The 18,082-nt window shown below is 51.4% G+C and overlaps 4 protein-coding genes across 4 annotated transcripts in view; 2 read left to right on the top strand and 2 right to left on the bottom strand.

Moving 5' to 3' along the window:
• Nucleotides 1-1,809: 1,809 nt before the first annotated feature.
• On the bottom strand, nt 1,810-2,293 carry LOC103616360 (E3 ubiquitin-protein ligase RBBP6-like; the record flags this gene model as incomplete). The annotated part of the gene is given in 3 exon segments (XM_008634516.1): nt 1,810-1,880; nt 2,129-2,215; nt 2,218-2,293. Coding segments are annotated over 3 exon segments (234 nt in total), but the record flags the coding sequence as incomplete, so codon positions are not given.
• A 2,036-nt stretch (nt 2,294-4,329) lies between these two features.
• SPACA6 (sperm acrosome associated 6) lies at nt 4,330-9,211 on the top strand. The gene is made up of 9 exons (XM_017735279.1): nt 4,330-4,579; nt 5,117-5,191; nt 5,514-5,582; nt 5,729-5,752; nt 5,835-5,912; nt 6,384-6,487; nt 7,920-8,073; nt 8,379-8,529; nt 9,080-9,211. The coding sequence occupies exons 1-9, from the start codon at nt 4,330-4,332 to the stop codon at nt 9,171-9,173; spliced, it is 999 nt and encodes a 332-aa protein (XP_017590768.1). The 3' UTR covers nt 9,174-9,211.
• Nucleotides 9,212-11,370: 2,159 nt separating this feature from the next.
• Nucleotides 11,371-13,684, top strand: LOC108446969 (fibrinogen-like protein 1-like protein). Its single transcript, XM_017735272.1, has 3 exons — nt 11,371-11,421; nt 11,903-12,031; nt 12,599-13,684. Exons 1-3 carry the CDS (start codon nt 11,418-11,420, stop codon nt 13,225-13,227), a joined length of 762 nt encoding a protein of 253 aa, XP_017590761.1. The 5' UTR covers nt 11,371-11,417; the 3' UTR covers nt 13,228-13,684.
• A 1,595-nt stretch (nt 13,685-15,279) lies between these two features.
• LOC103616358 (fibrinogen-like protein 1-like protein) overlaps nt 15,280-18,082 on the bottom strand; it is a 3,171-nt gene continuing 368 nt past the window's right edge. The window contains exons 2-3 of the mRNA XM_017735271.1: nt 17,292-17,411; nt 15,280-16,313 (exon numbers count right to left, since the gene is read on the bottom strand). Coding sequence (XP_017590760.1) covers nt 15,673-16,313; nt 17,292-17,411 — 761 coding nt within the window. The 3' untranslated portion in view covers nt 15,280-15,672. The remainder of the gene's footprint in view (nt 16,314-17,291; nt 17,412-18,082) is intronic.

Genomic DNA, 18,082 nt, shown 5'->3' with positions numbered 1-18,082 from the left:
TGTAAGATTTAAAAAGACTAAGTAAAGGAGTTTGGTTCTTTTTTAAGTATTTGACAGAGAATATCTCTATACCTTGATGAGCTGGGCCAGAGAAAGAGGGGCAGAAAAGTCAGCAACCTGTTCATAAAAGAATTAAACCACATTCAAGTTCAATGTCCAGAAAATTAATATAAGGCTGCACTGTTTAGAATGAAGTGCAGTGTGTAGGATGAAGTGTGAGGCTGGAGTTTCACGTACTGCCTTGGATGTTCCCCTCACTGGCTCATTTTGTTTCTTGGCAGAAGAAATAGAGGATCAGAACTTAAAATGAAGCACTTGGACCCAGCCTCAAGCAGTGAAAACAGAAAAGAACACCTGAACATCAAACCGTTATGTTCTGATAGTTCAGTGAAGGTGGAAATTTATTTGTCTTCATAAACTCTTCTCTCTTGGTACCTTCAATGAAACTAAAACAAAACCCCAAAATCTCATTCCTTCGGTGTCACCAGTTACACAGAGTGTAGTTTCTAAACCAGAAGGGTGACAGTGTTGATGCTCAGGAGTGCAGGTTTCTTTCAGTGAAAAATAATTCCTCCTCTGCCAAAGCAATACCAGAACTGTCAGCAGCTCTGTCTCCAGAACAGTGTTTCTCTGAAGGAGCCCAAGCCCTGTGGTCAGATCTTTGCCATCCTTAGCCACGACAGGGCCGAAGTGGCCAGTGTGTTACAGATGCTACAGTGACTACAAATAGTGATAGAAAGGTCACCTGGAAGCCTTTCCTAGGGGTTGGTGCAATTTAGGAGCTCTGTGGGGAAAAAAAAGAAGAGTCTTAATTGGCACAATTTCCTTTCAGGTGATCTTGAAAATGCAACAGTATTTTGGGAGCTATTTATTCCATTTGCAAACTTGCTGAGATTCCACATACTCAGTGATCTGTGTCTGATTCAAGTCCTCGGGAATCAGACACGCAACCCCTGTGACAGCAGATCCTCATCCCTCCCACACATCGGCCTCTCTGCCAGATATTTCTGCCGTGTTTCCAGCTGGAGGGACAGAAAGCTCCTCTGCCTGAGTAACTGCCATCACTGCAACTGCAGAGCCACTGTCTCGTGATCATCACACACAGGAACTGATGGGATCTGAATGCTACCAGCATCCATCCTCTCATTGCAGGGCAGCACCACAACACCATGCGAGGTGCCATCCAGCCTGAAAGGGAAGATGCCATGACAGGGCAGCACGAAGCATCCATATTTCCATTAACCCCAAACCAAAGCCATATGTAGAAGCACAATTCTTGGTCTATCTTCTCCCGACAGCGTGCAAAAGCCCCAAATTTGGGGTGCAAGATACCTGCCAGATACCCCACAGTCTCCAAACGCACCTCCCCCAGTGCAAGAAAGTCAAATACTGACAACCAGGCTCTTCTCAGATGGGAACATATTAAAAGTTTATTTCTAATAATATGTAATTGTTACAGGAGGTACCTGTCATTACTATAAAGCCAATAAAAGCAAAGGCATACAAGCTGGAGTCTCCTCATGCGGAGGAAACAGGATCGGTCACTTGGCTCTCAGCCCAGTCACCGCAAGAACAAAACCAAGAGAGTCACCTTAGGATTTACCAGTGTTGGAGTTTGAACCCCACATCCCTGCGAACCTAAAAATGTGCTTTGGAGTAGATACATTAAAAAAATGTACCCCATGAAAAAAGAAATTAACGGCAGCTTTGACCAGATACAGTCCAAGTGCCTCTGTAAACCCAAATCCATAAAAGAAGTTCACACCCTGACATCCCTCACAGGGAATCCAGTGCTTCATGGATACTCACATAGCTCGAGCTGGGACTCTCTTCACAATCAACTGAGATGCTCTTTGGGATCTGGGCATCATCGGAGTATTCTGAGAACAACACAAACACAGAAAAAGTATGAGTCAGTTGGGAAGAATGGATATTGACATGGAATTACATGGAATGTCAGAGAATCCCTTTAGAGCTGTAAAAGCCAGTTTGGTATGTACCATTGCGCTTTCTTGCCCTGGCTTTTGTCCCCAGGGCAGAGCATGGCTCCCACAGCCTGTGGCACTGCATGCTGCTCTGTGCCGATGCCGCCGGGCAGCCCCGGGGCCCGGGCCCAGACCCCACTCACCTTCGCTGGTCTCAGCTTTGAGGATCTGCAGGTCACAGTTGGCCGCCTTCAGCCTCTCGCGGGCCATGCTCTGGCGCTTGAGCTCACCAAGGAGATGCTGTGGCCACGGAACGTGACCACGTCGTAGCTCAGCTTGGAGGAGAACTTGTAGTGGACACCCGACATGGCCCTGCGGTCCCAGCTCGGCCTCCGCTCCCTCGGCACACACTGGCTCCCAGACGTGACCTGGCTGGGGTGACCTGGGCACCTCTTCCTCGGTGTGCTGCCCAAGGGGATCCGGGACAAACCCGCACTGGCTGCCACAAGTGCTGATGGAATATCGAGCACTGGGCACCCACCCACTACACTGTGACCTCGTGATGTGGTGCCGTGCAGCCACAGAACCTCTAGAGCTCTTCTCAAAAGGACCATCTAACCATTCCACAGCCACCTGCCAAGAGAGGCTGGGACTGTTTGATGGAGAAGGAGTTTAAACAGTGCTCCAGGCAAGCACCTGGGAAATAGCGCCAACCGCAGCTCTGGAAGTCCAAAGCAGCTGTTTCTACCCACTCTGCGAATAGCATGCGTGGTATAGAGTATTCCTTCTGATCCAGATCACAAACCACTGGACTAAGACCACTTCAGAGTCCCATTTTGGAGAGTTTTGTGTTTTTCTTTGAGATTTTTGTTGGTTTGGTTGGTTGTTTTTTTCCCCTGCTGAGCAGACTAGCTCATTTTGTCCAAGAGTCAGAATGTTACAGGGAAAGCAAAAGCACTCGAGAAAGCTGAGTTCTGGAGTTTGCAGTTCTTCCACAACATTGTGAGAACATCTATTACAAAAGACAGGTCAAGAAATTCAGATGAAATAAAAGCATGCAAATTTCAATTCTTAATACTGGATTTTGGAAGGGAATTAATTCTTCTGTACTGAAGGTGCCTCTCTAGTAAGTACAGAAGAGGACATACCTTCCCCCTTTTTAGAATAGGTCCCAACCATCCATTTTGCCTTCCCAGCATCATAAAAAAATACCATTTATATCATTTTTTTCTTCTGATGGTTAAAATCACAGCCTAGAATACTGTGGGGCAGAACAGACCGTGCTGCCTGCTCTGCCTCAGCAGTCAATGGTGTGTTTCTGTCTGGAGTTCAACAGCCTCATTCCTCCTTTGGACTCTGGTGCCGATCGCTCAGGGCCATTGACCAGGGCAGGCTTTCCATCTGCTGGTTTGCTCAGCAGTGCTGCACTGCTGCACGCTGGGGCAGCCAGGAAGGGCAGAGGCTTTAGGAAATCCCTTCCCAAGGCCAGCTGACGCTCAGGAAGTTCTCTGCTAGTGGACGTGCTGTGGCATCTACATCACCTGGCAAGGTCTCCAACATTTCCTGCATTCATCTTAGTTTCTGCTCCGCAGGAGAGAGTTGGCAAGCACTGGGTTTGAATAGCCTAGGCTATTGGACCATCATGTCCTTTTTGTCACCATGGGCTTTGTCAGATACCTGCATAGTGACCATGGCTGCCAGTGATGGGTCACTATCTCCATGCTCATTAACAGGACAGGGATGAAAGTGAACAGTTGCAAGCTGGATGGAAATAGCAACTTGCATTTATTAAATGTTTTGGCACATGCCAGCTCAGCTCTTACAGCACCTTCTGCCTTCTAGTAGTACTGGGGTTTCACATGAATCTTTAGTGTCATGCTTGGTTTTCACCTGCAAACACTGTCATGTGTTGTTTTCTGCATCAGGAGCTCTTGTCTCTGTAAAACCAGCAGCTGCTTTCTGAGTCTTTTGCTTTGTAGTTAATGATAATATTTTGTAGTTTCTCTCTTTCTCTCCCTCTCTGTTATGGAGACCTGAACAATCTGATATCTTGAAGATGCACCAGGTGTGTATTCCTCTACCCAAGAATACAATATAGAAGAGAGGCAGAAGAGTGTCCTCGGGACACACATACAAATGCCATGTCCCAGGCAGTCCCAGCCATGTTTGGCAGTGGTGCTGCTGTAGCCTTGGGCTGGCTCAGTTCTTCCTGCTCAAATGTTGGGCTTGCACATTCCTTGCTGGGTTCTGCCCCACACCTTTGGCTGGTGTGAGGTCAGTGTGGCTGGCTAGAGTGTGGCCTTCCACCTTACCTGGTCCCCTGGCAACCCAGGCACCCGGGTTCCACCTTGGAACCCTGCCTTTGTCCAGGGAAGTCAGGCACTTGGGTGCTAGGTTTGGGGTCATGGAGTGGTGGTCAGTGGCCCTGATGCTGATGTTAGTCCCCTGGCACCCTAGAAACCATGGCTTGTGGCTGTGGGTCCTGATGTCCTGCCTTCCTGAGGTGCACCCCTGCCTGCTCTGCTTTGGGCCCCCCATTCAGCGGGCACGGCTTTGCCGTGACATTACTGGGGCCTCTGTCAATGACCCCAGACATAAAAAATGCCATGAGGCCCTTGTTGAGGCTGCTAAACCGCTTGCCTCCATCACTGTAGGTATGTCTTGGGACCCTAGGGACACCAAACCCAACAGAGATCCTACCCAAGGACCTCTGTCCTGAGTGGTCCCTCCTTTCCACCAGGGACATCCATCCCAAAGGGGATCCCCACCCTGAACAGCACCCCAGAGCCTTCTGGGGTTTCCTGTTTCAACCAAGGCCCTCACACTGACACTGAGCAGGATCCCAGGAAGTTGGGGATCCTGGGGACCCACCCCAGACAAGCATCCGTGGGACTCACAACCATGCCAAGGTCTTCTCAGTCCTGATTTGGCATCTGGAGACCTTGGGGAATTCCAAACCTGCCTGGAACCCTGAGAATCACCCAACAGTGACCAAGGACACACTGGGGACCCCTTGACCCTACCTAGGACCTTAGGAATCCACAGGGACACCTGACCTTTCCCATTATTCCTTAAACCTTGATCAGGACTCCAGGAACCCGCAGAAATTCCCAGAATTTACTGGACCTTCCCATCCCTGAAACTCCAACTCTAACCCTGTACTGATTCTGATGTCCCTGTACTGATTACAGGGTCAGGACAGCGTGAGGAACTTCGGGACATCATCATGGATGCTATGTATTTTATAGAGGACCAAAAGGACAAGAGTGAGCAGAGTGAGGGACATGAGACATGGGGCAAGAGGGATAGGATGTGGAGGCCTTGAAGGACGATGGGGTGGAGGTGAAATACAGGATATATGAAGGTCTGGGAGCTGTAAAGGGATATTTGGGGAATCCTGAGGGTATATGGGTTTCAAGGTGTACAGCTTCTTGGGGAATTTGAGGGGATATTTGGGGATATATCTGACTTCAGGAGGGATATATGGAATCAAAGTGAGTTGTACAAGGGATCTGTGGGGTCTGGGAAAGGTTTATGGGGACCAGGGGGAAGACACATTGTCTTACCTGGACATTTGGGGCACCCCAGAACCCCTGAACAAGTCTCTGCAGGAAGCTGTCAACACTATCTGGACAAAGCTGAGCCTGCTGGGGAAAGGTACGGGACCACCCTGGGAATCTCTGTCCTAGAGAAACTCCCAGCGACCCCATCTAGACTGGACAAAGGCTGAATCCTGACAGCTCATTGACAAGGATGTGGGTCCCCAATGATGCCCAGTCTAACACTGCTTCCTCCCCCACCAGTTCCAGCCTGCATCCCACCCTGCGGTGAGTGCCCACCCCTCTTGTCCTCTGCTGTCTTTTAGTACATGTCCCAGTTCCCTGGGACCACCAAGTCTCTCTTTCGCAGGATTCCAGCCAGCTGCCCGAGTCTTCCAGTGTGCTACCTGCCGCTTCGTGGACTGTCAGTTTGCCCTGGACTGCCCAGGTATGGGGCCATGAGACTGTTGTGTTAAGGGTAAGGAACTCTTCCTCAACTTCCCCCCATTCTTAGGTTATTTTAGTACTACTTTTTATGTTTCGGTGGCACTTGAGTGACTCCAGTCACACTTTTGGTACTGATTGAGGCCAAATTGTCTCACTTTGCTTTTGAAGGTCTAGGCTAGAAAGATGCAGACTATGTGCTCAGCAAGGGGTGGTCATACATTGGGGGCAGGTAGCTTTTAGGATGGAGGTGTGCTCAGTATTATAATGAGATTATAGTGAGCAAAGTTGATCCAAAAGACAGGATTTCACCACAAGAATCTCTGGGGACTCCCTGCATTTCTTACCAATGGTCCCATGCTGAGGGCACCTGCCCAAGTGTTCACGTGCCCATCCCTGCAGCCAGCACAGGAGCACCCTCACCTCTGTCAGTGCATGTGCAGATGTGAGCTCATGAGCCTGTCAATGCTCCCAGTGCAGGACCTGTGGACCTACACAGATGAAACCATCGTGCTGCACTGCAACGTGCCTTTCCCCATCCCCACTGGCCTGCCCATCACCTGGATGTTTGCCCCAAATGTGAGTTGCACGTGGGCTTGCAAGGGTGTGAATAGACATTCTGAGGGGGACTGTTGCAGGTACAGGGACTGCTGCCACAGCAGCTCCTGTGCTAGAAGTAGCAGCTGTGTAAGCACACACAGGATGCTCCCTTAGGTGAAGGGTGCATGAGTAGCAGGCAGATCTGCATTCGCAGATCCATGTGTGCATGCATAGAATCATAAAATCACAGGATGGTTTGGGTTGAAAAGGACTTTAAAGCTCATGTAATTCCAATCCCCTGGAAGGTGTGCAGGGACACCTTCCACTATCCCAGGCTGCTCCAAGCCCCAACCAACCTGGCCTTGGACTCTTCCAGGGATGCAGGAGCAGCCACAGCTTCTCTGGGCACCCTGTGCCAGGGTGTCATGGGGAGAGTGGAAGCTTCAGACAAAATTTATTAAAGAAGCCCTGCTGCTGAGTCTGAGGGTCAGAAAGGATTCCTTTGTGTATTTAAACTCTTTCAGAGAGATGGGTTCAGATGAAGGTAAATTCTTCCTTAGCCTCAGAATCTGGCAATAGTTTAAATTTTAGGGATAATTTTGGCCCACAAGTCCTAATGATGGCAAATCAGATATATTTATAAAAATGAATTATTTAATAACAAAATGAAAAGGAAAAATATAACAGATGAAATATCTTAATCAGAATTACTTACTACACAGTATAAAACTAAAAGAACTACTAGTACATTACAGCATAACATAGAACAGTGCACTATATCAAGGTATCTATATTAAAGCTAGCAAAAGAAATAGTATTGAATAGGAGCCAAGTTTAACTTACCACTAAAATGACAATAATGTACACAGATTCGTTCACTTAACCCCTGGGGGATTAACTGGGAAATAGGTGTCCCTATTCATGGGAGAAACTCCACACATTTCCAGGAAAATGTATAGAAGCTTTCTACTTTGCAGAAGTTTGCTGTGGCTTTTACAGTTGCAAAGTGACTTACTGTCAGTCAGAAATCCAGCTTATCTTCCCCATCTCACTTCGACAGTAAGATGTTTATTGGCAGATGGGAGATGCCAGACCAGTGTTAAACCCATGGTGCAAAAATAACTCATTACAAGATACACTGTCCTGTTTGAGTTATCTGACTGGCTAACAAAAAACAGATAAGCTCTTGTGGGGGATGAGATGCTCTGCTGCACAGGGCCTCACCACACTCCCAGGGAAGAAGTTCTTCCTGCATGTGCAGGAAGTGACTTTTGTGTACATTCTGGTTGTGCATCCCTGGGTGCACACCCGTGTCGGATGGGAGGTGTGTGCACCTGCACCAGCAAGGGGTACAAGAAGCATTAAGGGGACGTGTCAAGCATGTGCAGGACACAGGTGCCTTTGTATGCACGGGTGCTGTTCCGTGTTCCTGGGGGTCCGGGCGGTGCTGATGTGTCCCCCCACACCCCAGCTGCGCACACAGGACATGACACTGTTCAAGGAGCTGAAGGGGAATCCAGAGAAGCCCTTCAGCCTGACCATTGAGGAACCTGCTCTGGGAACCATTGCCTGTCACCTGGGGGAACTTTCCAAGCCTATTATCCGCAAGTTCTTCTACCTCAATGGTGAGCCCAGACACCTGAGTGCCCTGGGGGCAGGGAGCAGCGTGGGGCAGAGTGGGATCTGGGACACTTGGGTCCACAGGAAGAGGGTGAGCAGGGTGCCAGGACGCCTGGCCTCATGGTGGACAGGTGGATTAGAGCATGTGTTCCCTGGTGCCTGACTCCTCTGGGAGCATGTGGGGTGGAGCAGGGACCCCCAGATGCCTGGGTTGCTGGGAACAGCAAGGTCTGTGGCTGGAGCAAGAGCTGCAGGGGCAGCTGGTTCCTGGCTGCAGGGCCCCCTGACCTGAGAGGCTGCATCCCCACAGTGTCAGAGGGAAGTGTGGAGGAAGAGAAAGGACTCCAGGCTGTGTTCAGCACTGTGCTGCACTGGCTCGATGACAAGACCCCCCTGCCCCACATACCAACCATGGGGCTGGCTCTGGCTGTCAGCTCCATGGCATTCGTTCTGCTGCTGGTGTGAGTACTCCTGACCTGGTGAGCTGTACTCTGAAAATCCCCATGCTTCAAGGGCTCTTCACAGACCAGCATGGGACTCCCAGTCCCCTCCGGATTTTCAGTCCCTTGGGATTCCCTGCAAGTACAAGGGGACCCAGGTATCCAAGGGTGGGCCAAAGACTGCCAGGACTCCTAAATTCACAGGACGCTCCATGTCTCCTGGGACTCCCTTTGTCCTCTGGCCCATTCCAGGATCTCCCTATTGCACTCAGTAGCACTCCAGGCTGCCTTTATTTCCCTCAGATGCCCTAATTGCCCCTGAAACCCTCCAACTTTCCCCTGTTTTCCCTAGAACCCTCACTGTCCCTTTGAGGGCACCAGTTACGCCAGTTGCCCCCAGGATCCCGTAACTTCACTCTGATGCCCATTAGTTGCTCTGAAGACCCCCCAGTTATCCCTTGAGCCCTCCAAACGCCCCATGTGTCCCTGTTCCCCCCACATACACCCTAATGGGAATATAGGGTGTCCTCCCTGCTCCCCCTCTTTCTTCATTCCTCCTTCTGTCTCCCAGGGCCATCTGGCAATGCCTCTGTGTCCGCCAGACATCCCACAGATGTGGATATCAGGGTAGCTCAGAGGATTCCAAATCCCTGGATTCAGTGTAGGGGACTTCAGCATATGGATCCACCCCAGAGGACCAAAATTTCTGCAACTGCTTTTCTTGTTCTGGGTGTTTGAATGGGAATAGTCTGAAAACAGAAATAAAGAGTTCTGAAAACCTGGATTATGCTTGTGATAGAAGTACTGGATTCTTGGGCTTGCAGACATTAAAACCAGGTAATGGGCAGCATTTCCTTTCCCTGGGTGGACATTCCAGCTACAGTTGGAGCTGCAGAGCTGTCAGTGATGGTGATGGTGCAGGGTGGGGGAGAAGGGTAGTAACTTGCCAGGCTTCCTTCAGAGCTGCCTTAAGTTGGTCGAGAATCGATGAGACTGGTTGAGAAATACAAGGGATGAGTCCCTTGGCTGACCTTGCCCCTGACACCAGCAAGGGCCAACAATGGAACGATGTCTGGAGCAAAGCTGGCCAAAAATTATGGTATCAAAGTGGGATCTCAGGGCAAAAAGAGGAGGGAAAAGCATCTCTGCTTGCTTGGGATCAGCAGATGGACAGTGTCTTTCCTTCTCCCCTGAAGGGATGTCTCTGGCTGAACTTCACACCTCCAACTGCATTGGAGCAGACCTGGGTGAATATATATATAGAGAGAGAGAGAGCGAGCTAATATTTATGTTACTATCCCTTCTGTCATAACACTCCATAGTTAGTGCATTTATCACCAAAAGTCCTGAATCTGCTTTCCTGTTCCTTCCCTAAACTACACTATTTGTGAACCTGGATTGTGTAAGTTCTTATCCAGCTGGGCCAGACCATGTTGGTAAATTGCACTATGGGGAATCTGTGACCTCGCAAGTTCCCATTGAACAGCCAGACTTATCATGCCAGATACTGTATCAGATCTTCTACTTTTGTGCATTGCCTGTCCCTGCCATCCTTTCTGAGTGCCTTACAACCAAACTATTCTACCTTTGCATGTTTCCAAATTCCCTCTGTTCCCTCTGAGTGCTTCTCTAGAACCCCTCTTACTCATTCTCTTCACTTCCAGCTACTCTCAGATGCACTCCATTCCTATCCAGCTGCTTTCATATCCTCTTCATTCCCCTTGTTGTGCTCTCTTAGAACCCCTCTGTTCTTGCACAAACAGATCATCCCCATTCTCCCCCTTGTAGACTCATGTGCCCTCCATTTCCCTCTGTGTGCACCCAGATCTCATCTGTTCCCCTCCTCGAGTACTCAGATCTCCTCTGGTCGTTTCAGCATCTCTTTGGTGCTGACTTCTCTCCCCTGGGCAAGCTCACATCCCTCTTTTTCACAACAGGTGCCCTCAGATTCCCTCTGCTGACCTTCACCGATGCTCAGATCCTGCCATCCTTCTGTGGGTGCTCAGTTCCTATGGGTTCCACCATGATATGCCTCACCCCCCTCTGTGCGCACTCAGTCCCCTCCATTTCTCCTCCATGCATGCTTAGATCCCCTCTGTACATGCTCAGATCACTGTTGCTGCCCTCTATCCACCTGTTTTCACTTCATTCCTGGGTAGACACTTGCTTTCCTCTCATCCTGCGTGGCCACTCCCCAAAACCCAGTGCCCAGAGGCCACAACTGTTTCATCTGCCTTGCAGAAACCTTTCATCAGGCCCTTCAGCTGCTTCCTTTCAGGTTGGGACTGTGTCCCACTGGGGAGTTGAGACTTCTCCTGCTTCTCCCAGACACAGATCCCTCCACCACGACTCTCTGCCTGTGTCATGCACCCCAGAACACATCAGCTGCTTCAAACACTGTCCCACAACAGTTTGCCTACCTGAGGATCATGGGGCTGCTCTGCTGCCCCACCCAGAGCCAGGCTGAGTTGGACTGGAGCAGATTAAACAAGAGCCCCTTGACCTAGCAGCACCAGCTGCAGTGGCGGGAGGCAGGGGCAGACCCGTGTTTGCTCTCCACCTGGCTGGTGACTGTGGCATTCCAGTGTTTACCGAGCAGTACTCTTCAAAGTTAGCAAATACATTGTTCCCAGAGGAAATTCCTTCCAAGTCACTAAGCATTCACACAAGAGACCATTCCAATGATTCTTGCTGGCATGGGGATTATTTTCTTTGCAATCCAGAACCACAGGCACCTCCACCTCAGCTGGTGTTTTCTGTAGGCACAAAGGAAATCAACCTGATCTCTTCCAGCAGAAAAGGGGGGCAGGACCCACTCAGCCCGCCCAGTGCAGAGGGCACTACAAATCCCTCTGTGTGACCGGCCACTCTAGAGCTCTGCGCTCCGGAGGGCATTCCCACAGGGAGCAATGGGTGAGTACAGGGCTGGAAAGCGGGCGCTCCTTGCCACCAACGGGGAGAGCAAAGGTAGGGCAGCTCAGCAAGAGGGAGAGGCTCCATGCACTGGTCCTTGCACACTGATGGTAGATCGGGGGCACCGGTGCCCTTTAGGGGCACTTGCCACCTCTTTGAGCACCAGCTGCTCATCCCATCTTCTGGCTGACCCCAGCCAGGCCCCTGCTCCAGGGATCAGGAGGGAAACTTGGCTCAGGCAGTTGTTGGGTACTTTGCTGTGCCCAAAACTACCCAATGTTTGACTTGTCCACAGCAGATCAAGGGGAAAAGGCTAGGTTGTCTGCCCCTTTGGCAAGCTTTGCAGCTTGCAGGGAGCAGCCTGATGCTGCCCAGCATACTTGGTGCCCTCCTGCACCTCACAGGCTCGTGGTAAATGTGGTGCTGGCGCCATGGGAAGGACGATCACGTTTCTTCTTTTCTTCTTGTCCCTTTCTACCAGCTCGGTGTCTTCTGCTCCTTGCTTCCCTGCTCATCTTGGCTGCGCCAGGCCACTCTGTGCATATGCAAACCCTAAACACCTTCAAGAAATCTCCCTCTACCGATTCAGAGAGTGGTCTGAAGAGAACCAGTAGGTAGCATCCTATGGGCATCCGCTGTTGTGTGCCTGTGTACAGGACCCAGCCAGCTCTGGGTAGGGCAGAACCCTGAACTGTCCCTTAGCCCTGGCAGTGCTCCAGGATGGTGGAGGCGGAGGTGTACCTAGTGCAGACTGCAGTGCTCTGTGTATGTGTGTGTGTGTGTGTGTGCACTGTGCAGGCTGGGAAGGGTGGCTTTATGCTTGAAGGGGTCATTTTTCCCCATTCCCTTAGTCACAGGCAGGGGCTAGGTGCTCTTCACCTTCCTCCCAGCACAAACCCTTTTTCAGGAGACCCAAAGGAGCCCACTAGTGACCATATTCAGTCTCTTGGACTGATATCAGCAGAGCTCAGTGAGTCTGGGGCCTCTCACTGAGGCTGACTCCTTTTGGTCTTCCATATGGAAAAGGAACAGAGGGTTGAGGCCAAACCACTCTCACCTCCAGACCTCTCTGGAGCTGGTTATCCCCCAGGTGCTCTGGCCAGATGAACCTCCCTCCTGCCCAAGGTCTTGTCCTGATGCCCAGGCTTTTGTTCTATCCCCCTCTGTGCTGCCCCAGCTTGGCCCAGGGACTGCAGCGAGGTCCCAGTTCGCAGCCCCAGTGGCGTCTACATCATCCAGCCCACAGGACTGCACCCCATCATGGTGTACTGTGAGATGAGTGGGGCAGATGGGGGCTGGACCGTCATCCAGAGGAACCGGCAGGACACGGATATCACCTGGGCTGAGTCCTGGAGCACCTACAAGCATGGCTTTGGGAATGTGCACACTGAGTTCTGGCTTGGCACTGAGTACATCCACCAGATCACCAGGCAGAAGATCTACCAGGTCAGGTTCGTCATCTGGGATGCCGCAAACAACATGAAGTTTGCAGACTACAACCTGTTCAGCCTGGACAACGAGTCCCAGGGCTACCGGCTGAGGCTGGGAGTGCACTCAGGGACAGCAGAGGATGCCATGGATTCAGATAATCCCAGGAAAGTGCATAACAACATGAAGTTCTCCACAAAGGATCGGGATCAGGACACTTACAGAGGGAACTGTGCCTCCCGCTATGGGGGTGGGTGGTGGTACTCGGCATGTTACTCTGTGCAGCTGAATGTCAGGGGGAGCCTGACATGGGGCAACCTGTGCCAGGGGAACTGCAGAGCCTCAGCCATCCTCATCAAACCAACTCCATACCACTAGAACTCCTTCCCCCTTCTGTCCACGCAGGGCACATGACCAGGCCAGTGCCCTGCTGGGGCCTGTTTGATGATGGGGCCCTGGGGGTGAAAAGGGTTGTTCCTCTGTATAAAGAACTGCTTTGTTTTCCTCCTGTCCTGAAAAGTAGCAAAGCTCCCAGCTCTGTCTCTGGCCATTCACCTGTGGTGGATTTTGGGGGGAATATTAGTAGAATGCATCTTTATAAACGCTGCAGTATCCAAGCATGCTCCTTCTGGGGAGAACTCTGTGCTCAGAAACCTAAGACCCTCCTGATCAGCATGGTCTTACTCTCTTTTTGCTTTGTGAGTACAGATGTTTTCAGCAGAAAAATATCCATCATTACCAGCTAACCTGATCTAAGCTGTACTGAGCCCAGGGCAGGCCACATTGTCAACACATCCTTGCTGTAGTCTGTGTTCATCCTGCAGAATAAAATCACTTTCACACCTGCATAGTGTCCTTCATTTATTTGGGAACTCCTTGCAAACTCCGTTTCCTGCCAGAAGCATGCCTGAGGCTTCTGGTGCAGTAAGAAAAAGTTTTCAAAGGAAATTTTTTTCATACAACTCGAGTGAGGAATTACAGACAAGACTTCCACTTACAGAAGAGGGTTGCATTCCAAGGTGGAGATCTTCCAAAAAGGGAATGTAGCATCGCATGGCCAACAGCAAGCAGAGGGTGCGAGGGAAGCATCAGGTCAGTTCAACCCTGCCAGCCATGACCTGGAAAGCCAGGCCAGTGTCATCCTGCCTCATTAACCTTGTGAACGCTGGGAGGGAACAGGGAGAGTGGCTAGGCAAGAAAGGAACAACAGTACTGCAAGGCCACATAGCACCACATGGTTGGTCTGTCTGGGCCAGTGTGAGAGCTGAGACAGCCTGACATGGTAGGGATCCCAGAATTTCAAGATTCTGGATCAGCTTGGGTCTGTATGGACTTGCTCCAGTGTGGTGATAATTCTGTGCACTGGACAGCTCAGCCGTGGACATGGTACTTGGGATATGGTCTCCCTATGCTGAGCAGAGGGAGGATGTTGGTCTACTGGTGCTGATCAGAGCAGGAGATGTCTCACTGGCTGCACTTACAGGTTCACAGAATATTCTGAATTGGAGGGGACCCACAAGGATCATCGAGTTACAACTATTCTCTTTCCAGCAGAGACCCAGGAATGCAGCTCAGGGCAGGCTGCTGAGTGGAATGCTGTTTACCAGGGGCCCCAAGCCTTTGGCCAGCCTCTCCCCTTCTGTTAGGTTGTGCATCCAGGCTGGAGCACCAATGCCTTTTTAAACCAGCAGACGTATCTCTTAGTCCAGAAGTGCTACTCTCAAGTAAGCTCCAACTGGGAAGCCTTTCTCAACCAGCAGCACCCTCATATCTCCATCTCCCCATGCAGCAGTGCTGCCCACATGCAGGTGCCTCCAGGGCTGCCAAAGAATGCTCCTTGAGAACTCCATAGCTCCTCAGGAACAATGCACTGCCATAGTTCTGCAGGGTGCCCTGGGACCTTGGTCACAGACCTTGGCTCCGGAGTCCCATGTTGTTCAGCATTCCCAGCCACAAACCTTCCTTGAGTTCAGCTTTCCTTCCAAATACTGAGGAGAGGAACTGTGGGTTCTTTCAAGCCCCAAATTCAAACTTCCCTGTATCACGAGGGAGCTCCACAGACACATTCCGTGTCTGCAGCAGGGAATGATGGGACTGACTTACCCACATCACTCACACTCTCAGGGAGCCCAGTGCCCTTTCCACACTTAAGGTTGTGATGGTTTCTTCCCTTTCCTAGCAAAAGCAACCACCCAGCCATGGACAGGGGCAAACTATGAGTGAGGGTTTTGCATGATCAGGGCTTTGCTGGCCCTGTTGGCTAATTGTAGCCTTACAGGCACAGTCCAGAGTGCAGTGGCTGGAAGAAGTCATTGGAAGGAATATTGCCTAACACACTTACTTTCCCCCAAGTCTGCCATCCTGAAGACTGGACAGAGTCATCCCCCAACACCTGTGTGCAGGTAGACACGAGGCAGCACAGTCTGGCTCCAGCGTTTATTGCAGCTGATTCCTCCCACCGTGGATAGCAGAGCTGTGGGGTGTGCGAGGCCTGGGGAGGGAGCAGGGCCTGAGCAAAGCAGGGTTCACTGACTGCAGGGGAAGGGAATAGGCACCATGTCCCCCTCCCCAGGATGGGAGCGGGTGCACCCACCCCAAACCAGTGCCTGTGCCCCAGTGCCAGCCAGCACCATGGCACTGGGCAAAGCTGTCCATGTGCCCAGTGCTCTGGGTGATGGCTCCTGAGCCCCAGAGCTGCTGTGTTTCAGCTGGTGAGGGAACAGGAGCTGTGGGCAGAGTAGGATGTGCACTGGGACTGGCATGGGAATGGGGCGCTGAGCTGGGGATGGTGGCACCCCCTCACTCCCAGAGGGCTGTGCATGGTCAACACACATCAGTGGGTTTGACCAGGATGAGGGACGATGCACAGTCACCATTATCACAGAATCCTGGCCAAACAATGTAGTTTTTGGCATTGAGCAGGACGTTCTGGCACCTGTTGTACCACCACCCCCCGTAGCTCTTGGCACAGTTCCCGCTGTACTGGTCCTGGTCCTTGTCGACTGTGCTGAACTTCATGTTGTCATGAATGCCCCCCTTCTTGGGGTGGTAGAGGGTCAAGTAGTCATCCCCATCACCAGAATGCCGGCCCAGCCTCAGCGGGTACCCGCTGGCCTCGCTCTCCACTCTGAAGATGTCATACTCAGCATAGTGGGTGACGTTGGTTTTGTCCCGCACGACGAAGCGCACCTTGTAGGTGCCCTGCTGCGTCAGCAGGTGCAGGTACTCGGTGCCCAGCCAGTAATCGCTGTGCACGTTCCCAAAGCCATACTTGTAGGTGGTCCAGGATTGCTTCCACGTGAGCTCAGTGTCATGAGAGTTTCTCTGGACGACAGTCCAGCCCTTGCCTTCGGTGTCCATGTCGCACCAGACCACGCGTGGCGGGGATCTGGCCGGCTGGATGACGTACACGCCACTGGGGCTGTTCTTGCGGAGGCGGCTGCAGTCTGGGGGGAACCCTGTGGCTGCAGCAGCAAACACAGGGTAGGGGGAGAGAGAAGGTCCATGAGTCTATCACGACAACAAGGAGCTTCTGAAGAGCAGTGAGGACTCAGGACAGAAAGGAGTAGTTCTGTCTGGGGCTTTTTCCACTGGCTCATCCTCAGGGAACCTGAAGGTCTCTGAGCCAGTGGCCTCTGTAAGAGCTCTGGAACCTATTTCTCATTATTTGCTGTTTCATTTGGAGCCTTCTAATGCATCTTGCCAAGAAAAGAAGGGTGAAAAAATCTCCAGGATTTCAATGATGTCCTCCAAGTATATCTGGCCCATATACTCGTGATATATTGAACTGCAGCTCTTGCAAGGACCAGAAGTATCCAAAATGCTCCACTGGATGAGGATACGTAATGAAAATTTATGTTTTCCCTGGGGCTCATGGTATTGGATAAGAAGGCTTAGTTCTGCCTTGGTCTATAAGGGATCTCTTTCCCCAGATTGTTATAATTTATGTGATCTCTCATTACTTACTAACCAAACTAATTTGCCATCTAATTTGTTTTTCTTGGTTTGTGTCTGATGTGAGACAATTTGCTGTGGGTAATTCCAATTCAACCCATGAAATTCTGGGTCTTGCAGGTGCTGTAATCCTCCCTGTAATCCTCCCTTGAAGGGAGGAAGGGAATGTTCCTAATCCAACAAAAAGCCAAATGGCTGGGAGGATCTCTCCTAGAATTGAGCCTCACAAACATGGCACAGCAATCCTTTCAAGCTGTGCTGTTTTGGTAGAAACTTGTTGGTTTCAGCAGGGACCCACCAAGGGGGTGAAGGTGGCTTGGCAGGAGTCAGGCTGTAAAAGCCATGGCCCAGGGGTTGTGTGTGTGAGGAGCTCCTGTGCTGTGCATCCCTTTGGGTGTTTGCTTGCCTTCCCTAGCACAGAGCAGACCTGAGAGTCCTGCTCTGTCCCTCGGTACCCAGCCAGTGCCCCCCACCCACCCCCTACTCACCACTCCGGGAGCTGGCAGTGGGTACGGCTGGACCAGCGCTGGCACACAGGAGAAGCATTGCCACCATGGTGGGCAGGAGGACAAGGTCCCGGTGCAGCCAGGGTGTCCCAGCCTGGAGCCCTGGGAAGGAAAGTGCCCATCACCACCAGGATCCCTGGGAAGCCCCTACCCATCATCATCAAGATTCCTGGGCAGGCCCCTGCCTATCACTGCCAGGATCCCTGGGCAGCCCCTGGGATGCTGGGAGCAGGGAAGGCAGAGCCAGGGCACAGTCAAGAGCAGAGGGTTCCCAGGGTAGTGGAAGCTGCAGCTTCAGGACAGGCTCTGCCCTTCAAGGCTGAAACAAGGTGAGAAATTACTCTGTCACCTCTTAATCAGCCCCTTCCCTGCACCATGCAGCAACCTGCAGTTTGTTCTCAGAACCTACAGCCCAAGAGAGCAAAGAGAGGGAAGTGACACAGCTGGATATGGGAACAGCAGTTTGCTGGGGGGATCACAAGAAACAGCTTTTTTTTGAGTAATCATGCTTAAGTCTTTCATATCAACCACTCCAGTCCAAGGACAGCTAGAAGGAAACTATCCCAGAGGATGGGTCCTACTGCGCTGCTCCCAAGCAGACAGAGGAATCTCCTGGCCCACACAGGGATAAAAGCCCAAACCCTGTGTGCTGACCAACAGCACCCCCCTACACCCTGCACTCATTCACCTCCTGGGGGAGATGCCACCACACCTGGGGCAGGATCCCTGAGCAACCTCACATGCCACATGCATTGGTCAAGTAGGGCAAGGAC

The sequence above is a fragment of the Corvus brachyrhynchos genome, unplaced genomic scaffold (assembly GCF_000691975.1).
Source record: "Corvus brachyrhynchos isolate BGI_N302 unplaced genomic scaffold, ASM69197v1 scaffold15, whole genome shotgun sequence".
Taxonomy (NCBI): Eukaryota; Metazoa; Chordata; class Aves; order Passeriformes; family Corvidae; genus Corvus; species Corvus brachyrhynchos.
Note: the sequence above shows the minus strand (reverse complement) of the source record. Positions and strands in the feature narration are given on the sequence as shown.